Here is a 24,468-nt window from a genome sequence, read left to right as displayed (position 1 = left end):
GAAACTGTAAATACTATAGCTAAACAGTAGATGTTGGTACTGAACTCTCCCAAAAGATATTTCTGTGGGTAAAGCAGGTACAATTTCTTTACCCGATACCTCTGCATGGAGAACACAAATTAAAATAAATAACATAATAAAAATAAACAGGCCAAAAGCAACCAGATGTGCGTTTTTGTTCTCCACTCTGTATTTTGCCCCTACCTGACACTGCATGAGCTACAAAACTCAGAGCAGAGTACCTGTTCTTCCTAGACAATTTCTGAAACATATGGCTCTGATAGTGCTTAATAGTATGTTTAGCTGCTTATGTATGTCTTATGCTCAAGCTCTGGTGTTTGTTTCTGTGACACAAGTTTTTTTTTTTTGTTTGTTTGTTTTTTTAATAAGGTAGGTTTGTCTGCCACATGCTCAACCCTCCTATATCCAGTTTTGGAACCAGCAAGAACCTCAAAACAGATTCGAGGTTCCAAACTTTTTTTTTTTTTTTTTTTTTTTTTTTAAACAATAATAAGATTTTATTGCATTTATTTAAAACATTATTTAGGAGTCTCAGTCTTTGGCAGTGGGGGGTCTGGCTGAGCTTCAGCTGCTGACGGAGAGGAGGTGGGTTGAACCGGCAGGTAACGCATGAAAACTGTCGCCTGTGTCTTGTTACTGCCAGCCTACCAGGGTCTGCCAGGGTTTCTTTGTGCTTTCAGTGATGCCGTAACCAGAGAGAGAGTGGGTGATCAAACTGGCAGACCATGCAACACAGACACACTCGCCCACAAGTCAAGGAGCTTGAAGTTGAGTAGAGCAAAAGCCGCGAGTTCAGTTGGTTTGTTTTGGTTTTTTTTATTACGTTTTTGAAAGTGCACTGAAAAGTGCAGTCTGAATATACATGAGCCCGGAGTTCTGCCAGGATTCCACCGCCTCCCAAGTCTTCGTCTGCACCCTCACACACTGGGTTCTACACAGTCATTTTTACCTGATAATGCAAATAATATCATCTAAAAATGGAAGTTTTTTTTAAGAATACAACAGTGCTTTTAATGAGGAGTGCATGTGTGACTAGACAGCATTTATTAGACTGCTGTATGAGAAGGCTGTTTGCCATCGCTGTAGCTTTTAAGGCAGAAAATCAAGAAATTTCAGCTGCTTGTCTAACTTGACTACATTCAGCCACAGTTGAAGTGGGACATCATTGTATACCGGTAAATCATAGAGTGACATCAACTGATCATTGTCTGAAAAACTGAACTTTTGTCAACCTTTGGAAGCGCTCCACTGTGACAGAAAAAATAAAAAAGGCCACATCTCATCATTTGCATACATGTCCATAATGTTCACTGGTGGCTGAGGAAAGAAAACAAAACAATACAAGCAAAACAAAAAAAATACACAAAACGAATAATAAATAAAAACTTACAGTTGATTGTAAAGTTGACTGAATGAGAAAACAATGAGATTTTTGTTCTGATTAACAGCTGCACTGCTCAAGAACAGGTTTCACTGCCAACACATTGGTACTGAAACTAAGATTTCACGAGAAATTCATCAGAACTCTCCTCCCACTACAACTACAAAAGACTGAAAACTGATAAGACCCATACATACATACATAAATACATACAAACAAACACAAGAAGAGAAACAGAGCAACTAGAGGTCAACCTGCATCTAAAAGAGAAGAGACACTCTATTGAAGGCAAATAATGACCATATTTTGCACATAAAGTACATTTATAAAAACTAAAGGACATCTATCTCCAGCTAAAATAACCGTCTGTACCTCTCATCCACATTCTACATTCAGACACTTTTTTTCTATTAGGAGAGCACAAACACACAGAAGACAACATGAGGACGATAATTATTATGACAATCTTTCTCTTCATAATGACGGTAAGTGTCTTTATTACAGTAACTATTTATTTATTTATTTATTTACTTACTTAGAGATTAGTGTATAGTTTAAATCCAATTTAGTTATAGAATTTTAAAAAAGAATTCTTCCTGAAGTTGTATATATAATAGATGCAGAATTACACAGTGACCACAAATATGTTGCAGGAATAAAAACTATTGCTTCGGGTTATGACTCATTATCTGCTCTATAAAATATGTGCTTTTTGAACATTCCATCCCATTTAGTGCACACTTTACTGCTAAAATAACTACCACTCTTTTGGGAAATGTTTCCACACACACACACACACACACACACACACACACACACACACACACACGTAAATAAATATATACAAGACCTTTTTTTTCTTTGCTATATACTGAAGACGTTTGGTTTTGAGATGAAAAGAAAAGATGAATGAGACAATAGATCAGTATTTCAGTTTTCATTTCCTGATATTTACATCTAGATGTGTTAAACAACTTAGAACATGGCACCTTCAGTGGTAGACCACCCAATTTTTAGGTGAGCAAAAGTATTGGAACGGATAAATAAATAAATTAAAGCAAATAACCCTTAACATTTGGTTGCATATCCCTTGCTTGCAATGCCTGCATCAAGCCAACGACCCACTGACATCATCATACCATCTTCTTTTGTGATACTTTTTCAGGCTTGTACAGCAGCTGTTTTTTTTTTTTGTTGGTTTTGGGGGTATCTCTCTTCAGTCTCCTCTTCAGGAGGTGAAATGCATGCTGAATTGGGTTAAGGTCTGGCAACTGACTTGGCCAGTCTAAAACCTTCCACTCCCCAACCGATGAAGTCCTTTGTTGTGTTGACAGCTTTTGGTCATTGTCTTGCATGATGAAGTTCCTACCAATTAGACTGGATGCATTTCTCTGCAAACTGGCAGACAATGTTTCTATAGACTTCTGAATTCATTCTGCTGCTGCTGAGCTTGTATGTTTTGGATCATAAGCAGATCCTTTCTTTCTCCACACTTTGGCCATTTCATCACTTTGGTAGAGGTTAATCTTTGTTCAAGAACTTTTGTGGGTCACCTCTGTATTTCTTTGTGAATTCCTGGCCTTTCGATTCTTACTGCTCATGACTGGTTTGTATTTTGTGTGATGGCCACTATATTTCTGATCTTCAAAGTCTTCTTTGAATGGTGGATTGTGAAGGCATCACAATCCACCATTCGAAGAAGACTTCAAAGATCAGAAATATAGAGGAAATACCATAAGAAGAAAGTTCTTAAGAAATTACTCATTTCATAAGAAGCAACAGTTCCAAATTGTTGTATTGGCTATGGCCAGTGTGCAATGGCTCTGACAGCTTTTCCTTCTTTTCAAAATGGCTTGCTTTTCTCCCATAGACAGGTCTCGAGTCTTCATGTTGGTTTATCCTCTTTAACAACAAATACAGCCTTCACAGGCAAAACCTGAAGCTCAAACCAAGAGTAGATATTTTGAGCTATTAATTGTTTAAACGATCAATCTAACAGGGCACACCCGGGCAACAACAATCACCTGTCAGTCACATGTTGACCTGTCAGTCAAGATTTTTTCTCACTTGAAATATTGGTGGGCTCAAACAAAAGGTTTAAATATAATGTGTCAAGTTCACAATTGCTGTCTCTTATTTTGCAAGGTGAAACAGGATAAAAATAAAATGTAGTTGGCCTATATTTCTTGTCATCCCCGAAAAGACCAACATCATCACATAATGTATGCCACAATCAAAGGTTTTTAAACAACTTAAGTGTAATGCTTTATATGTCAGTGCAGGGACAAAGTAGGAATAAATGAGTAGTACTATAATTAACACCCAATTAACTGCTAACTAACTACTAACTATACTGGGTAATTACTATATACTCAGTTAATTAAGTAATAATAAAGCAATGGTTTGGTAGTTCATTAAAAATAAGCAATCATAACTGACCCTTCTATATCTCCTGAATGCTGCTATAATTATAAAGTTACACCAAATTTTATTACGATATTGAGAATATAAATATTAAATATAAAATATAAATAAATATTATTAGAGCAGTTTGCTGTTTATTTGCTGTCTTCAATTCATATGAGTTCAAGATGGAAACATACTTCACAATTTAAACTGTAAAATAAGTAATTTCTGATTGACATTTATTTCTCACTGTATTAAGAAAAAAAAAACAAAACAAACAAACAAAAAATTACAAATTATATTGCAACCTGAGACGGAAAAAGGCTAACTTAAATCGTTTTAAAATCCTTTATCTTAAATACTTATTTATTTCCTGTTTTTTAATTTATTATTCAAATAATAATTTTGTTTCTATTTTTCTTTTATATTTCCCATTTCATTGGACTTTTTTCTGTATTTAACTTAAATATATAAGTTGATCTATTTATTTATTATAAGATATAAATAAGGCAGGTTTAGTAATTAAATGTACTACGCAATTTTTTTTGTAATTACGAAAATTAGTCAAAATAGCTAAATGTGGGAGAGCTATGTAATTAACTTTTTTATTTAATTTACAATTATTATCAAAATGTGACATTCCTTCAACATATTGTGCCTTGACTATTTGTCAAAAACTTACACATTTGTTTGGACACAAATGAAATGCATATGCTTTTCTCTTTGACTCAAAGTATCAATCAGCCAAAACAATGGGAGAAGATAAAAATTTGGAGAAGATAATAGCCACCAGTTTAGCAATGAGCAAACTGCATGGCTCCCCAAGCATCGTTGCAAAATTAATCAGTATCTCAAACAGACTTGCTTATGTGTCTTCTGACAGTATAGTACATGTTCTATTTGCCAGCATAAGCATAATTTGCTGGCCGATATTATGGCTGTCACGCACCAATTTATTCTCCACTTCGCTTTGTTTTTTTGTTTTGTTTTTTTAATTTGACTTTAAGTGCAAGCTTATTTCTTCCAAATCGGTTTTGTAAGTGTTCACTATTTTTGTCATTGTGTTATCCAAACTCTAACTAAATACAACTTTTAAAGTCACAGAAGTGTTCTCTCTCTCTCTCTCTCTCTCTTAGTGTGTAGTTGTGGGTTCAACCCACAGAAAAATCAGGAAGAAGAGAGCATGGGTCGTTGACCCGTTCACTATAGAGGAAGAAAGTCCCGGGCCTTTCCCATATGTACTTGGCACAGTGAGTACCATATTTCTTTCAGAATGTACAGTGTAAAACCTGTACATGTTGAAACCTGTGTAAAACCTGTACATGTTGAAAATGCAGTGTAAAAATAGGTATTTAATTGTACAGTAGTGCTTTAATGTGTACATTAAAGCACTATGTAATGTAATGTAACAATATAAATGTAATGTGATGCATTTCCATAACGTAAAAATTCTTTGACACTTCCCTTTCAAATCCTTTTAATAATGATGGAAGCTTAAAGAATTTGATTTTATTACCAGTACAGTTGGTAAAGGTTGGAATGTCTGTATTGTATACTAGAGATGCATGTAGCTGAAGACGCCTCCTGCTGCTCCAACCTGCCCTTGGCTTACCCCAGCTCACCAGAAGCCCATGCTCTGGCAGTATATCGGCTCATTACATTCACACCACTACAAGGCGCTCGTGTCTTTTTGCAGTTTACGAGAAATGGCAGTAGTTAGTTACAGCTTTTAAAACTAACTAGTTAAACATAAATTAAACACTAATCAAATTAACAAATTAGATCACTCATCAGTGTGAAAATTTGGTTAATTTTACGGTACATGGTAGGCTTTACAGATTTTTACTGGATTATTAGGCTCGCATGTAAACATAGCTAATGACAGAATGTGAGATTGTTTATGTAACCATTTTGGTTTGTTTCAATAACTGTGTATGAGTCTATGCTGCTTTTGGTCTCTTTTTTTGGCAAATTTGTTTTGATAAATGGTGTCTAGAATTTTTTTTAACTTTTTAAACTATTAGTTTCTAAATATATATATATATATATATATATATATATATATATATATATATATATATATACACACACACACATATATGTATATATATATATATATATATATGAACCTAATTTGTTGTAAAGGCAGTTTATTTTTGAATGCAAAGTGATCCACTATAAGGCTACTATTACACATCATAATGTTTAATATCCTTTATTTCTGGATGTGCTTTTGTTTTAGGTAAACCTGGAGCAAAGTCAAGCGTTAATGTTCTATCTCACAGGCAGAGGTGTTACTGAGGAGCCTGAAGACGTGCTGAGTATCAACAATACCACTGGTGAAATTTTCGTGCATAAGAAGGTCGACTATGAGACCCATCAATCTCTCTCGGTACTTGGTATTCAACTTGTATGTTGAATTTATCATAAACATATATAAAAACTTATACCACAACTCTGCTGAATTCTTGATCCGAACTGGTCAGATGATTGATTAATTTCTGTAATAGCAGCTCTCACAGCAGTGCTGGCTGTAATTTGACTCACAAATTAATTAATGCACTTGCTCCAATACGTTATTGTTTCTATAGTAACAGGTTAATCACAAGAACTTGACTTGCTCTATATAAATGCATAGTATGTAATTGAAGAGGTTTTTTTTTTTGACTTAATAATTTCAAAAGAGAGGAAAGGTGAGGGAACGACTGTTTCTAGCTGATACTATGTAAGTGAAAACATGAACTACCTTCTTTTGCAGACTAAATTACTATTAAACAGATATAAACTATGAGCTGCTTTTACATACATGAAAATTGTTAGTGTTGGCAGATCACAGTGGTATAATAAAACACTTGGAGACATGTTGTAGGAAAATAAACTTTGGGGTCGAAACAGTAACGATTTCATCAAACTACCACATTGTTGATTGTTTTTCTATAATAATTCTATAATAAATATATTTTTCCGCAAGTGTTTTATTCCTTATTTATTGTATTATATTTATGAACATAATGTATCTCTACATAAAAATTAAGCATTACAAAAGTAGCTTTAATCATACTTTTTTAAATACAGATTTCAGAAGAATTTTATTCCCCAAGCATTAGATGTTCAGCCAACACTATATCTATGTCTCTATTACAGCTCAAGATTGAAGCATGGGATATAAATCACAACCTGTATGACCTCCGTGTTGAGGTCAGGATCTTGGACATTAATGATCACGCTCCTGCTTTTAGAAATAAATACTATGAAACAACGCTCAGTGAGTCTGTACTTCAAGGTGACTTAAGACTACACACACTACTTCATTTTAGCTACTAACTTACCATATAAATTATAAGAATATTAATTAAACTGCCATTTTTATGTACATAATGTTAAGGAGGGAAAAAGGCATTAGTTTGATGGTCTTTTCATGTGCTGTTCAAGTTTATTCAGTTATTTTCTAATACATGGCCACGCATGTTCGGTATCGCCTATCAATTTTTTATTTTTTTTTGGTAATTCACCACACACTTACATTGTTGTATATCTTGATAACAATTACAAATCACAAAGTATTTTTTTCAAGTTTTCTCTGGTAGTTTTGGTGAAAAACAATAGTAAAAAAAAATTGAATTAATAATAAGAAGAAAAAGAAGACAGATCATCGTCATCATCATAATACACAGTAATTATCTACACTATGTACAAATTCCTCTGGCTTGAAATTTGATCACCAATTACACCAAGAACATTATTCTGGAGATGTTTTTAGGTCATTTAGGTTTTATATCAAATCTTAAACAAAAAAGACAGACATGTCCTTACGGCACAACAGAAAAGCAAGTGTGTTGCACTGCCGTATAATGCAGCACGAGCAGCAGGTTGAAGCAAGTGTCAGTCTTCACCTTACCCGAGTGGTTAATGCACTTGCTCCAATACGTTATTGTTTCTATAGTAACAGGTTAATCACAAGAACTTGTACGGATGATATGCTCTATATAAATGCATAGTATGTAATTGAAGAGGTTTTTTTTTTTTTTTTTGACTTAATAATTTCAAAAGAGAGGAAAGGTTAGGGAATGACTGTTTCTAGTTGATATTATGTAAGTGATAACATGAAGTGTCAGTCTTCACCTTACCCGGGTGGTAGCTGTTGTATGATGTAGACAGCTGGATGGTGGGAGAAAATTGGCAGGTGACCAAATTTGGAAAAAATGGGCAAAAATCAAATCAGTAAGAATCAATATAATAATGTAATTTATTGTAAAAACATGTCACTTTTCACAAGGCTGTGAAATGCACTGCATTTCAAGTACAAGTGCATTGGTAGTCAGACTTAAGCGCTATTCAGAGATTTAACCAAGTTACGCGTGTGGGAATTTTCCCGAAAACGGCAATATATCTACAATTCTGACACTGTCCATGATCGTCCCATTTCTCATTGGTATTGTACTATGCGGAAGCATAGCATTAATTTCTGTAGTAATTTCTTTACATCTGACAGCAAAGGAAAAAAATGCTACTACCTTTATAAAATCCTATACAAAGCATTGTTAACAAATTACCAACATTACTGAAGCTACTCAAATTAATTCTCATGTTTAAGGATTTGAATGTAATATGGGTTTAAATGTATGAAATAGCAAGAAAATAAATGAAAGCTAAGTCTCTTTCCACAACCTTAACTATTATAACTTTCCATGTAAACTGACTTCGGCAAATCTGCAAGAGTGAGCCCATGTTATTTTGTTCATTAACAGAAAATTTGTCAACAGGTGAACTGGTTACGACAGTCTCTGCTTCGGATAGTGACGACTCAGATACACCCAATGGGATCTTCACATTCACACTCGAATCTGTCACCCCAAAAACAGATAATGTGGAATTTTACATCAAACAGAACAAGGACACAGGAAGTATTTACTTTAAAGGCTGCTTGGACTATGAGGTAAATACTGCTGCTCTGTTATATGTGGTATTTTATTACTAAACTGTTGTAGATGTTGTAAATGTTAACCAAATTCTAACCAAATTTTTCTATACTAAATAAAAATTTAACACTTGATTGTGTGTACCAAACTACGACGTTCAAATTATGAGTATAATGTAGGACTCAGAGACAGAGTTTATGCATGGGGTTTACTGGAACCTGGCATGAAGTCAAAAAACAGGCAGGGGTCAAAACCAGAAAAATCAGGAACAGATCCAAAACACAGTACAAGAACAATACCATAATACCAAGCAGGGTCATTATTACCAAAAACAGACAAATAGTATCCGATCAAAAGGGCAAGGCAAAAGGCAAAATTGAGGCAAGACTAAACACAGAGAATCAATTCACAAAATTCATGCTTTGGCAGTCTGGAGTGTAAAAGTCTGGGCTAGACATAACAATGAGTTTTTCTTAGTTCATTTAAAAATAAATAAATTGCTCAATTGAATGTTTAAAAAGTTGTAAACAAAGTAACAAACATACAAATCAATAAATACATGTATTTTGGCATGGTGTACATAGATAATGTGCTACAAGAGGCACAACCATATAAAAACTGGCACATTTTTAGTCTTCTGGCTAACAGACTAATTAACAGTTATCTTTTTTTTTTTTTTTAAATAAATGATCACAATCAGTTAAATCCAGACAGCAAATAAAGGCTTACTGTATGCGTAGAAACTATTATTATTATTATTATTATTATTATTATTATTAGAGGTTCAAGCACAAAGTGCTGAAACCATATTGTTTTTGTAAGGATTTTTATCATCATTATTATTATTAATATTCTGCCCTAAAACTGATCGTGCAGACCAAACTGTAAGTCCTAGAGACCTGAAACTTTGAGAGTTGGTAGTCCTCCAACGGTTTACAACAGCATAAAGTCTCACACCGATCGGCCACACAGTGGCGCTACAGCGCTACATCAAAATAAAAAAAAATCAGACTATGCAAAATTGATGGATATATATATATATATTGTATATATGCATCACTTTTCATTTGTCCTGTTTGCTTTTACCTGTTCTCCTTTTTTCAACTTGACCTGGACAGCTAAATGACATGGCCGTATCGTAGACTGTTGGGCCAATTTTCCAAATCAAATTGTTTTTGTTTCTTTGCGCTCCTAAAAGTAATAAGTTTTAATGTGCTAATAATTTAATAATTATATCTATAATAATTATGTAATTATAAAAAAAAAAAAAAAAAGTATTCCATGTAATTATTAACTCTGAACACACTATTAACTGTTTGTTAGTAATTATATACTTAATAAAACAGTAAATATATTTAAAATCATCATTCCAGGAAGCACAGAACTATACTCTCCTGATCAAAGCCACAGATAATGGAGACAAAGTGCAGCTGTCCAGCACAAGCACAGTGGTCCTGAACATCATCGACAAAAACAATAACCTCCCTGAAATCACTAATCACACTGTGAGTAATGTTTATACAGTGCTTTATTGTTCAGTTCTCTGTTTTGAATAAATTTCTCTAGATATCTACCAAATGAATAAGTGCAAATGTAGTACATTATTTAAGCAAATAAACTACAATATATGTTATTTTATTCTAAGAGCTTGATATTTCAGAGTTGATAAACCTTACTATAATGCATCACTAGCAAAATGGTACATTAAATGTGTCCAGTGTTCACTGACAGCATATTATGATGTTTGTACTCTTCAGGGTCCAGGAAAGATAAAAGAACAAGAGTTTGGAGTGGAAGTTCTGCGCTTGAAGGTTAGCGACAACGACAGTCCAGGTTCACCAGCCTGGAAAGCTAAATTTACTCTTCATGGTGATCCGGAAAACTATTTTAAAATCCACACCGACCCCAACACTAATGACGGAATCCTGACTGTTATAAAGGTATATAATTACCTAAGAAATTTTTTTTTTAAGAAATGCATTTTAACCTCTATTTTGAAGTCACTGGTGAGGTAACCATCCGATCATCCTTCCCATGAACCCATGACAGTAAGAATTGTTGAATATTTTAAAATTGTTCAAGCCTTTTTTTTCCTTTCTACACTATACACACAGGCAATGGATTATGAGCAGCAAACTTCAAGAAATGTGTCAGTCAGTGTGGAAAATGAGGAGCTCTACTTCTTCTGTAAGATGGAAACTCCTACTCCACCGGGCGTATGGGATGGCATAGGTGCACCTAAACTTTATACAGTCACCATCACTGTCGAGGACGTCAATGAGCCTCCAGAATTTGTACCACCTGTTAGAAGTATAATGTCCCTGGAGAACACAGACATAGGAACCCACTTGGTCACCCTTACAGCCATAGACCCGGATAAGACATATGGCAACTCATTTCAGTAGGTGGAATGGTTTTTATGTTTTTATTAGCCAATCTGAATAATGTTTAACTGTGCTTACCACTTAAATCATTTTTGTGATGTGAAAAACGGAACATCAGATCTTTTTCCACCATTAATGTGATATAGCAAGCAACAAAGTGAAAAACAGACATTTTAAGGGGGAAATAGGAAAAGAAAAAAAAAACTTACAATAACTTGGTTGCATAAGTGTGAACACCCCTTAACTAATACTTTGTTAAAGCATCTTTTGTTTGTAATAAAGTCTTTTTGGGTAAGAGTCTACCAACTTGGCACATCTTGATTTGGCAATTTTATTCCATTCTTCCTTGCAAAAATGCTCCAGATCAAGGGGATCTCTTGTGCACAGCTCTTGCTAAATTTAAGCCAACCAGGATTTTTTTTTCCCCCATGAAAGAGCTTTTATCTACCCACCCTACCCCACAGTCAAGACACGTGAAGAATACAAGAGATCGTTGTTACATGCAAGGAGCCAGCTATTCCTGCATCTCTTTTAATTTTGCCATAGGTCACTTTGCAACCTCAAAGATAATTTTTTTGCCATTATTTCATCAATTTGGTGGGAAGTCCTAGTCTGGGTAATGTCACTGTGGTGCCCCATTTTCTCCACTTGATGATGCCCTTCATGGTGTTCCATGGTACATGTAATTTTTTTGGAATTTTTCTGTATCCCTTTCTTGACCAATAGCTTTTGACATTGAGATCCTGTACATCATTTTGTAAACCTTTGGAGGACCATGGCTTCATCTGTCAAATGAAACCAAGATGATGTCAACAAAATCCTACAGAAACAGTCGAACTTTATTTTGGGTTTATCTGAATCACTTCATTAATGACAGTTGTATGATAATTACTTATGTACAAGAGTTCGAATGGGACTGGTTACTTCTGAGCACAGTCACATATCCCATTATAAAAGGGCGTGCATATTCATCCAACCAGGTTATGGACAGTTCTTTTTTTGTTGTTGTTTCCTAAAATGTTTCTATTTGATTTCACTTATATTTTGTTGGTTTCTATATCACAAACATAGAAAAATATCTGACATGATTTATCTTGTCTTTACATTCTTACATCACAAAAACCTGCAATTTAAATAGGGGTGTATACACTCGTTTTATACATTTATATTTTTTATATGGGTTTTAAGTTTATATTTATATTTTTCCACAAGTAGATGTGGATATACACGATATGGCCAAAATTTGTGGTCACATCACAACCATATGTGGTTTCGAATATACCATTATTCCCCTTTTTGCTGTTAAAACAACCTCCACTCTTCTGGAAAGGCTTTTCAGTAGATTAGGGCACTGATTCTGAGCAAGGAGAGCTGGGGTGCAGTCAGCATTCCAGTTCACTACAAAGGTGTTCAGTGGGGTTGAGGTCAGGGCTTTGTGCAGACAACTCCAACCTTGTTTATGGACCTCACTGTGTGTACAAGGACTTCATGCTGGATTTGGGCCCCTTAGACCCAGTTAAGAGAAAATTTATATTATTCATATAAAAATCTGGCACAAAAATCTCGCAGTTGTGAGGCCTCCATGGATTGGACTAGTTTGTCCAGCACATCCCACAGATGCTCAATCAGATTGAGATATGGGGAATCTGGAGGCCAAGTCAATACCTTGAACTTTTTGTCATGTTCCTCAAACCATTCCTGAACGATTTTTGAAGAAAGAGGCCACTACCACTAGGGAATACCGTTGCCATGAAGGGGTGTACTTGGTCTGCAACAATGTTTAGGTAGGCAGTATGAGTCTTAGTAACATCAAGTTGAATGCCAGGACCCAAGGTTTCCCAGCAGAACATTGCCCAGAGCATCACCCTGCCTCTGCCAACTTGCCTTCTTCTCATAGTGCATCCTGGTGTCATCTCTTCCCCAGGTAAGTGACACCCAACCGGCCATCCAAATGATGTAACATGATGACAACATGATTTATCAGACCAGGCCACCTTCTTCCATTGCTCCATGGTCCAGTTCTGATGCTCATGTGCCCATTGTAGGTGCTTTCGGCAGTGGAAAGGGTTCAGCATGGGCACATGACTGGTCTACGTCTAAGCAGCCCCGTATGCAGCAAGCTGCAATGCACTGTGTGTTCGGACACCTTTCTATCATAGCCATCATTAACTTTTTCAGCAATTTGTGCTACATTAGCTCTTCTGTGGGATCAGACTAGCCATCATAATCTAGTCCTTGTCAAAGTCACTCAGATCATTCGGCTTGCCCATTTTTCCTGCTCCCAACACAACAACTTTGAGAACTGACTGTTCACTTGCTGGTCACCTGTCAGTAGTTTTAATATTTTATATACAAACATAGTGTGGGTGGGGTGTACATGTTCCACCATGCTTCAGTGGTTGTATAGTGTGCCTCTACATTTATAACCTAAAGGAAAAACATTATTGATCAATTTTAAAGAACTGTACCTTTATGACAGGAAAATTATTCTTTGTAAACTTTGTAATCTAACTAAGCAATCTTCTCTATCTGTTAAGGCATAAAAGTGTTTCAATATATACTGAATTGGTATGTAACTGTCCAACAACTTGATCAACTCATGACAATCACACTTAGCTAGTAAGGTTTTAGACAACTTTAGGCAGACTGAGGGCATGTACTGCTGCATTTGTTAAGCTGGCTACTTAGCCGACGTAATCTTTGCAGGCAGAAAGTAGCCTGAATAAAATCAATTATATGTTGTTTTGGTAAAATATATTTAGTTGCTTAAAGTACGTTAGAGGCACTAAAACTCAATTTTGGTGAAAATCAGATGTTATCATTCCAGAATTTTCCAGGTTCTTCCAGACCTCTGCACATATATGTATATATTTGTCAATTACTGGAACAGAATCTTGATTATGTCTCTCTCTCTCTCTCTCTCTCTCTCTGTGTGTGTGTGTGTGTTATCCAGCTTTGTTAAAGGAGAAGATAAAGATAACTGGGTGAACGTAGATCCAAAAACTGGCCAGGTCTCCGTGGCCAAGAAAATGGACAGAGAATCACCATTTGTGGAAAAAAATGCCTACAGTGTCATCGTGTATGCTGTAAATAATGGTAAGATGCACATGTACATGTGATTCCTATAATGTTTTATAAGGTTTCTAAAATAACTCTTTAGCTTGATCACTTATACTATGTAGGTGGCTACAGTTGCAAAAAAGGCTGACAGGCATTATAATTTAGTAATATTTTGTGTGAGATTTGTTTTTCTGACCGTAGAACCCGGTGTGTGAGGGTGTGAAGGAAGACTCGGGAGACAGGTAGAATTTTAGCTGAGCTCTGGGCTTGCGTTTTATTCAGTCCACGCTTTTCAGCGCACTTTCAAAAACAACAAAAAACAGGACAACTCAACAGAAAAAGGGTCCATCGTGGACTTGCAGCTTTCGCTCTGTCAAGTTCAGGTTCCTCGGCGTGTGTATGGGTGCGTGTGTGCACGTGTCTCGCAAGCTCCGCCAGCTATATCATTAACTCTTTCTCGCCTGTTATGAGAGTTACGGGAAAGCACAAAGAGACACCAATAAATAGACTAAATAAATCGCACGTTACCTGCCGGTACAACCCGCCTTCTCTCCATCCGCCGCTGACACTCAACCACACACCCCCAAAGCCACACTCAGATTTTGGCATTTTAAGAACATGTAAAACTCCACACAGACAGGAACCTGATCTCGGGACCAAATGCCTGACCCTGGAGCAGTGACGCTTTTAACTACGTCCCACAACAACTCATCAACAACTAATCAGTTGTCTCTTTGTGTCTCTTTTCTTCTCTACTTTATTCTCACCCCCAAATCCCCAGTATGTGCGTAGTAGTAGTTGTTGTAGCTTTATTTGTGTTACATATACTGCCACAATCTGCCATTTCTTTAGTTTTTGTTTAGTACTAATGTCAGACAATTAATTAAATATTGTTTTTCTGGCTTCCATTTCATTAAGCGGATTATCAGCTTAATTTTGTTTTAACAAGCAACAAGGTATTTACTGTCATTTGCAATATTTAAAAAAACAAGGCAGGGTAAAAGGTTATGCTCATTTTGCATTATTTTGAACTAGTTTTATAAAACTAGATTTTTTTTCTTGCATTTGTATTTTCTAAGCTTTATTTACAAAATGTTTTATTCTTCTCTCCCCTGACCTATAGATCAGCCTCCACAGACCGGTACAGGGACGCTGATCATCCATCTAGTAGATCAGAATGATAATGTACCATTTTTGAAGGTGAATACAGTGAGTATGTGTTTATCGGACAAGGAAACCATGACTAAAATCACTGCCGTAGACCAGGACCTTCCACCATACGGCGCACCATTTCACTACGAGCTCCTGGGCAATGTTAAGGGAAAATGGAGAATTGAACCACAAGATGGTACTGTACCTGTTAAACAAACCTCACTCATTGTTTCATTTACCATCTGTCACTTATAAGGCTGATGACAATAAATATATATAGCAGTATGAAAAATTAAAAATGATTGGACTTTCATAAATTACAAAGCAGAATGATTGTACTTTCAAGATTCTTTTTAAAAATTCTCTCTCTTTTCCATTTTTCTTTTCAATTTAAAATAGTCAAGATTTTAGAGACCATCATCCCTATGAAATCCTTTAATCTCACTTCATAGAACTGTGTACAAGAATGGATGCAGCTGCAACTGTATTTGTGATCATGAAAGGAAAAAGCGAATGTTTTTTTTTTTTTTTAAATAATCTGATCTTTTTTTCAGGGACGACTGTGAACCTAGTCCGAGAAAACACAGTCTATTCAGGCCATTACCAGATTCCGATCAAAATATTGGACAACCAGGGCTATGGTTTGGTCCAAAACCTGTCCATCACCGTGTGTAACTGCACCATCACACCCAACTGCCATGTTAGCAGGTCTTTCACAACCCGACCAAGCCTTAGCACCATTGGGATAATTATCTTTGCTTTCCTGGTTCTGCTAGGTAAGGCTGATATTCAGAAACTCCACTGATACAACTTCAATATTAAATACACAGCAAAATTAAAGTTTCGTGAAGTGCACGTGTGTAGATGGTTCCCTCTCAAGAATGCAGGAAGAAGAGGTGCTGACTTTCACAATTCCTGCAAATGCAGCTGCAACTGTATAAATAGGCTAAACAAAATACCAAAGTATTTTGAGAATTTTTTGTAGTTTGTATGCCAATGAATATAGTGTTTAATTTATTAATGAACAACAGATCACCCTTTTTTTAACTGTTACAAGTAATTTTATCAAACAGCCAAAAGACTGGAGACTTCACGACAGAGTTTGCACTTTTCAGTTTCTTGGTAACATGACAATATATTATCTCAACTTCAAGAGAGAGCAAAAAGACTGGCTGGTGAGGGAACAACTGTATGTACAGTAGCTAATATAATGTAAGTAATTATAAGAACTAACACCCGCATCAGGAAATTCACTGACTTTTACCGAGCATTCCCCACTCCTTTCATAAACGTTAAATAAACATCTCCTAACAGAATACCTCACCATATCATGTATTACATGCTTTTCTTTGTTATATAACACGACTTCGATTATACCGAGCATCCACCATTCAAGTCCATGTAAATGAGATGTTACAGGAAAAATAACATATTAGAATGTGCGCAATTAACATAAACCGAACATAAATCATTTATGATACAGTTGTAAATATTCAGATCCATGCTGCTATAGAAAATTAATCAATACCTTTTCATTCGAGAATTCATCTGCACCGTGGTAAAATTATTGTAATCAACACACAATCTCTGTTAAAAGAAAAATTATTTGACTCTCATTCGGGTGTGTAGTCATACACCACATGTATGCTGCTTAAAATTCCAGCACCCCCAATTCAAACTGCGTTCTGGTGTCCCTGTTCCCTCTCAGGCTTTTATTATATAGTGAAAAAGAACCAGAAAAGTGAGAGACACAGATTTTATAAAATATTTTATCTGTGCATGCAGTATTTATTTCACAGATAAAACTGAAAATGCCTTTTTTTGTTTGACAGGAACCCTCCTAATGGCACTTCAGCTCTGCAAAACAAAGAAAATTATGATCATGGAGGATGATTTACAAAATGGGGCTCTCATTGTATCCAACATCGAGATGCCCGGCACAGACTGTCAGGTAAATATACAGTCATAGAAAAAAGGGTCATGGGTTCCTCAGGGATTCTTTAGATAGTTAAAGATTCCTCACTTTCTAAATGGTTTCTGATAGGGATATACTGTTACAGGATCCTATATTGTTCCTTGATGGGTTTCTCAAAGCTGAAGAATTATTACAGGTTCTAGATTTAACCTTTTTAATAATATACTATTAAATAAGTATTAGAACTATAATTCCACAATTGACAGTAAATTCATCATAAGGCCACTAATAACAATGCAGGACACAATGTTTTCTCACAATTTACTGTATATAGTACCACTTTTTTCAGAAGTAGCTGTTTTGCATTTAACCAGATATCTATTATCTATTTTTGTGGAAAAAAGGCCATGTTGAAAAATGAAAAATGAAAACATTTGGTTCAATGTGTTTAAATTTACTGTCTTATAGCCAACCACTTTATTTGTATGCACATGTAAGCTGATGAAATGGCATTAAAGGCCATGCATCTACAACTGATTTGTTTACAAATGTTTAGTTTGACACTGAATAAGAGGATATTTAGCGATCATAACCCTAAATTTGGGGTGTGTTTATCTACTATTACTGAATAACTTACTTTTGAGTCTCCTTAGTGGACAATGGCCACTTAGTTTACACTGTGCTGTTAGACACCTCAACATTGTTAGAATGTCTATAGTTAATAACACTGACAACTAAAAACAAGGAGGTGACAATCCAAATAAAACCTAATCTAATCCAAAAACCTAAGAACGGCTTGACCATGCATATTACGATATCATATGAAAAAATCCTTACTGAAGGAAAAAATATACCAATATTATCATGAATATGTCATGTCACGCCGAGACGGGGGTAATCTTTGCGCAACCAACAAATATTTCTTCATATTCATTAATATTTGTTTAATAAGATCAAATATTTTATTGACAAATTAATTTTATTGTGACATTAATAGTTGAAATAAATTAATAAATAAATAATTAGCTAATGTATATTAGCTAATTAGGTAGCAGAATGTTAATAGTAGATGTTAGCATACTAAACAGCTAATTATCTTTTGGGCCTTATTTCATTATTGTGCTTCTAATATTACAATTACATGGCATCATACGAAAAATTGCCTTTTTGATCAAACAAAAAGTACATCACTTGAAGTCAGTGCATTTTTGCATGTGCCAAAATGATCATGCCAGTAGATGCCAGTAAAACCCTTTTAGAAATGACTGACTGAGTTTTTTTTTTTGTTTGTTTTTTGTTTTTTTTGTTTTTTTGAATATATTTATTGAGGTATTTTTAGATTTTCAGACACAGAAAAAACAGTCACAAAACAAGACAAAACACAGCTACACAGGCATAAAATGAAAGGGAAAAAAAACATCTCCTTCAGATTCAATTTAGCAGTTAACCACAACACCGGGTAGAGGCAAGGGAGGTCAGCACAGACTTTTGCCCAATGTGACATTATGGACAAGTTCAAATAATAGTAATAACAATAAAATAAAAATAATAAATAATCACCTAGGTATTTTAGCTTTAAAGCAAGGGTGATAGGGAAAGTAACACTAAAAACAGAGCAGATAGATTTGCAAGTATCAACATTGTCACTAGCTTTGACAAGTAATTGAGAAAAGAAAAGAAAAGAATAATAATAATAATAAAATAATAGAAAGATTCAAATCTCCAAATGTGGTATTTAAAAGAAGAAAAAAAACCACACACACAAGTGTATTAACATTGACACAAAAGTTAAACAAAACTACAAAGTTTCAAGCGGTGTCATGGTTATTTTTAGCAGGTGATTGAAAAGAGGCCTTTAAATAGATCTATATTTCCAGACATACTATATCTAAGCCTTTCTACATGAAGGTTGGAAGAAAGTTCAGACAACCAGATCTTAAATATTGGCCTTGACTTTTTCATCCAAATGCAAAGAAAGGATTTTTTTGCGATCATCATACCATACTGTATAGGCACTCGGAAAGCGTGATTAAGATGCTACAAGGAGGCTGACCAGCCAAGGACAGCAGTTGCAGGATCTAAAGGAAGCTCGCATGCATAAGCTTCTGAAAGAAATTGAAAAACTTCTGACCAGAATTCACCAAGTTTAGGGCATGCCCAGAAAAGATGACCAAGAGAACCCTCCGCAGCTTCACGCTTATTGCAGAAAGAGGAAATAGTAGGATAGAAAGCGTTAAGTTTAACCCGTGAGTAATGCAGTTGGTGCCTGGCGTTAACAGAACAGGTGTATATATTTTTAAGACATTTTGCCCAGTCTTCCTCAGAAACCTGAATATCCAGTTCCTTTTCCCAATCGTTTTTCAGATGATTAGTAGAGATGTCCAACTGACTAGTGAAAAAAATCTACAAATTTTGTGACTAACTTTGGGGTACTGGGATCGCAAGTAAGTAGTTTATGTAATTCATTATCAGCTGACAGTGTTTCAAAGTTTGGCATAGTGGAACGAACATAATTTCTAATTTGTAGGTATCTAAAGAAGTGTGAAGCAGGAAGGTCATATTTCTCTTTTAGCTGAGAAAATGTTGCAAAATTGTTGTCTATGTATAAATCTCTCAAGGTGAGGATTCCTTTTCTAGCCCAACCTATGAACACTGGGTCTAGTAGTGAGAACTTAATGGCAAGGTTACGACAGACAGGAGAAAAAAAAAAGGAGGTATTTGGCAGTTTGAATGTCTTACTGATCTCACGCCATATCCTGAGGGAGTTATTAATCATAAAGTGTGATCTTACTGGAAATGATTGAATGACTTGATCGAGTTGAAAACAGAAATATTTCAGGAACAGTTTTCTTGTCCAAACATGTTTTATCTACAGATTTATATGTATGTGTGTGTGTGTGTATATATATATATATATATATATATATATATATATATATATATATATATATATATACATACATATATATATATATATATACATACATATATATATATATAACAAAAAATTAAATGTTACAGGAAAATGTTTTTCTGGCAATAAAGAAAGCAATATATTACATAATAGACCACTTGTCAGACAAAAATCATTTTTATCTGCAAAAACAGAAACAGGTATGTTTCAGTCAGAGTCTCCAGATGAACTGTGGCAGACTCTCCAAGATGCTCATAAAAACTTACCAGCTAATTTCCTTATAAAACTGCACAAAGTGTAGCTGAGATGACCGATGCATTTTTAATCAGCAAAGGGTTGTTGGACATAATATTGACTTTGTTTAGTTTATTACTGTTTACTGCTTTTAATAGTGGATTTTTTTTATGTATAAATGTTTAATTTCATTATTTTTGAAAGCGTCTTTGTTTTATAGCATTTCTTTGCATGTGTCCAAGACGTACTACATTACATTTTTATATATATATATATATATATATATATATATATAGAGAGAGAGAGAGAGAGAGATAGAGAGAGAGAGATTTTTTCCCTAAATTATTCCAATATCATTTAATCTTATCCTGATGCATGAGAACTGTAACAGTAGACTGTGTGTGCATCATCTATGTTGATATTTAATGGGCAGAAACTGTCCTACTTACTACTCAAAGGACATTTATAATCAAAGTCCTTTCAAACCAAATTGATCAGGTAATGCTGTGCTATTCTTAATTTACACAATTAAAATGTTGAGAGTTCATGACACACAGACAAAGATTTAAAGATTTAGAAGCGTTGGAATGAATTTCATAAATAAATAAATAGACTCCTGCACACATGAATGCTAAAGACATAACCACTTGCTCTACATTAGAGACACTATAACTTGGAAACCATTGCAATTTAACTTATTACGTAATCATCTGATTGTAAACCTACTCGGAATTTAAATTCATTTCATTTTTTCAACCATACACATTTATGATTATTACCTTACAATATAACAGTAATGACTGCGTTTTAACAACTTGATCTCATAAATAGAATGTATTAATTATCAGAAGTCATGTTTCTCTTCTTAGAGCTTAAGATTTTTGGCCACGTATGGCCAAATCTATAAATCTATTTATTTAAAAAAAAAAAAAAAAACAGTAAATCCTACTGGACTTTATGTTGTACAGTTAAATGATGTTTATAGAGCAATATATAATGAAAATTACTTTTTATTTCTTTCCTTTTCCTCTTCTACAGTGCCTCTACAAGCTCCAGACTCCACAAATAGCTCAGCAATTATGAGCCGCACTTCTATGCATATGAAGGAGAACTGATCTTGACAAAACCCTTGACACCTGGCAGACATCCTCACAAATCTAGATTTATATTTTACCAATCTGGCAGCTGTGTGCAGCCCTGATTTAATGTCATCTCCCCCCAAAAAATTAGGATAATGTGTGTCTGTGTGTGGATTGTCTTCATTTGTAATCAGTGGAGCAATTCAAACTTAGGCAAGGACTTTCTAACCAATTAATGGAATAAACTCAGGACAAATCTTACTTTAAAGGCCTCAAAGTGCAGTCAGACCAAACACAAATGATATCTGCTTGGCAAAAAAATAACTCACTTCAGAAAAAAAGATAGCAGAAACACAAACAAGGAGCTTCACATTAACCCAACCAAGTTCATCTTGGTCAGCCATGAAACTGTGAACTGCAAAAACAGGAGCCAAAAAAAAATGAGAGACTGTGGTGTCTACTTTCTACAAAATAACCTGAGAACCTAGTATTTAGTAGCAGTCAAACAGGACTTTTACCAACTTGCATTTTTTTTATGCAGCTTACCACTCCCTCAAAATAAAGACATGATGTGACTTCTGCTTTTTTCAAAGAAGACATCCACTGAAAGCTCTATTTTTGCTCAAATATAATTTATTGTTGAACGCTGATGTGTTGCTATGTCGGTTGGCCATAAGCCAATTTTATCCATTGTACATTGTTTCTACTTTTCCCTTTTGTTGATATTTTTGTAGTCAGTAATAATTGCACCTGTACTGATGTTCAAAATATGCCATCACAGTGGTGATAATGCTTGCCAAGTCTGCCTCTCATGATATTTTCCTTACTTTAAGCATAGTCTTAAAAGTCCAGTGCCATTTAAGTGTTGTGTAAACTCCAGTGAAATCCACCCAAATCCATTTAAAATAATACTAACCTATTTAAAAAAATCCATTTATTGTTTTCACTTTTCACTTTCTTTCTCAGTTGATCTTCCTTTGATGCTCCTTAAATTTACATAGTTTGCATGGTCATATTTATTACTGTTATATTTCATTTACTACACGTTAAATTAAACGGCAGTTAAACCAATAAATAGCAGTTGCTTTTAGACAGCATTAGTGTCTGTCAGTGGAGTCAGAAATGAATCTTTAAATGCAATTTTCTCCATTTTTTTCCAGATTAACCCGATTTTAAACTTTAATTGTGGTTGCAATACAAGAAACATTTTAAGTCAGGAAGACCTGTACTTTTCAAAACTTTATACAGAAAGATATGTCACAATTGCACCATGTAAAGGGTTTACTCAGTGTAAATGCAACACAGGTAAGGATGGTGTGGTTTGAACCTAGTCTACAAATATCACAGTATTAAGTGACCATTTATTAAAAAAAAAAGGCATATACATATACAAGGCTTATACATATATATACTTTACACTTACACTTTATTTATGATATTAATATTTAAAAAGTAAACCAACAGCAGACTCCAATCCGATTGGTGCTGATATGTTTAAGTTTGAGATGTCAATCATGTTCATTCCTGATTTAATGACTGGAAGCTGGTTACTAGGTTCCTCTCCTTCAAGAGGTCTGCCAACTCTCATTGGGCTCAGGTCCTAATCTTGATTTTTAAAATTAATTTTTGTCATGTTTTACTCCTCTAAAATGTGAAAAGCTCTCTGAAATTGGGCCTGGACTGACAAAGAGCCACTGCTAGGCTCCTGAGCCCTCAATTTTTTAGCTCTGTGCTAGGACTGGATTCTGCTTTATTTGTACTTTGTTTTGAATAAAAGTATCTGCCAAATATTAAATGTAGTTTGTGGGTTGGAGGTTTTTATATATATGTTCTGTTCTATACTGTGGTAGGAAAAAAACAGGCTGAATAAATTCATTAAGAAGTCACTGAAGTTAATTTGGTCATTGTGTCAAATCCAGCCTCCTGAAAGAGTTAGAAAAATTAAATTAAAACCTTGGTCAAATTAAAGCCTTGGCTACACAATAACAGTTTTGCAATCCTAACAGATTGCAAGTGAAATATGAGAAATCAGACAGAGTAATAACTATTAGTCACACATTGCCCAACCTATAACATGTTGCAGACAGGAGATGGCAATGGGACAAACAAACACGGCTGTTCCAAGGTTGACAACTATTGCAGGTTGCGTTACAGGTGTACTGATGCATTTAAAAATAAAAGATCAAATATGTGGGTGGCAAAATGCGACCAGCATTGACTATACAGGCTGCAGAAGGAAAGCTGCTTTCCAGAGCTTGAAACGACAATACGTTTGCTTACTTTTTTTTTTTACTATTCAAACTATTAATCTTTTATCACCAGAGTTTATTTAATTCACACAACTTTACAACTTTAATTTAAACCAATTAAATACAAATGTCCAGTCAATTGGGCTTATAATTACTAAATACTAATAACATTAATTGTGAACCACCTGTCGATACGATGAGCTTGTTTGTCAGTCATTTTACTTTATCTACTTTCTATACTGACTTTCACTGCACTCTCAATTTTAATCTTGCACGACACTCAATTTCCTGTCCTTCAACTATGACTGCGCCAAAAATATTCAGAATGAGTCCGACCAGCACAGACACAGACAGATTTGCTGTAAACCATGGCTATAATCAGGGTAAAACTGGTGTCATGCTGATCTAAAAAGGCTGGGAGAAAGGGGCAATACAGATAGTTGTTTCTGATAAATGTCATCACACATGAAGACACAGTGAAGACACAAGTGAAAACCTTTCCCGTGAAATCACGATCTGATGCGGTGGGTGAGGGAGTTCTGAAGAACCCGCACTACAGGTTTAGCAGGATGTCAGCACTTGCACTACCTACTTTCCTTGGAAACCTTTCCCTTTTTTATTAACCCCTCAATGTCCCACTTTATTGACAGAAATGTATGGAACTATATAATAATTTTAAAGTTCATTAAAATGTTAAGTTTGAAGGCTATGGTAAGTCTAATATAGCATGTTAATAATAGCATGTTTTCCCTTC

General features: G+C 34.9%; 1 protein-coding gene and 1 long non-coding RNA gene across 3 annotated transcripts in view; one reads left to right on the top strand and one right to left on the bottom strand.

Moving 5' to 3' along the window:
- The window catches only part of LOC117599287 (uncharacterized), a 59,728-nt gene that overhangs the window by 17,600 nt on the left and 17,660 nt on the right, over nt 1–24,468 (bottom strand). Inside the window, exon 4 of one of the 2 annotated variants that reach the window (XR_004579747.2) lies at nt 23,264–23,388. The exons of the other annotated variant lie outside the window; for it this stretch is intronic. This is a non-coding gene — a long non-coding RNA (uncharacterized LOC117599287). Of the gene's footprint in view, nt 1–23,263; nt 23,389–24,468 lie in introns of those variants that run through there. 2 annotated transcript variants of the gene reach the window in all.
- Nucleotides 1,618–22,660, top strand: LOC113545656 (cadherin-like protein 26). Its single transcript, XM_053240467.1, has 13 exons — nt 1,618–1,887; nt 4,945–5,058; nt 6,051–6,200; nt 6,953–7,091; nt 8,572–8,744; nt 10,101–10,232; nt 10,485–10,667; nt 10,842–11,128; nt 14,065–14,207; nt 15,295–15,519; nt 15,878–16,099; nt 17,156–17,274; nt 21,425–22,660. Exons 1-13 carry the CDS (start codon nt 1,843–1,845, stop codon nt 21,467–21,469), a joined length of 1,977 nt encoding a protein of 658 aa, XP_053096442.1. The 5' UTR covers nt 1,618–1,842; the 3' UTR covers nt 21,470–22,660.

This window comes from Pangasianodon hypophthalmus, chromosome 16, assembly GCF_027358585.1.
Source record: "Pangasianodon hypophthalmus isolate fPanHyp1 chromosome 16, fPanHyp1.pri, whole genome shotgun sequence".
Classification (NCBI taxonomy): Eukaryota; Metazoa; Chordata; class Actinopteri; order Siluriformes; family Pangasiidae; genus Pangasianodon; species Pangasianodon hypophthalmus.
This window is presented reverse-complemented; position numbering and strand designations above follow the sequence as displayed.

Excerpts from the sequence above, each read along its gene's own strand:
- LOC113545656 (XM_053240467.1), top strand. The coding sequence starts at position 1,843 with ATGAGGACGATAATTATTATGACAATCTTTCTCTTCATAATGACG. Across the intron at positions 10,668-10,841 it reads GAATCCTGACTGTTATAAAG|GCAATGGATTATGAGCAGCA; the intron begins GTATATAATTAC and ends CTATACACACAG. Across the intron at positions 11,129-14,064 it reads ACATATGGCAACTCATTTCA|CTTTGTTAAAGGAGAAGATA; the intron begins GTAGGTGGAATG and ends TGTGTTATCCAG.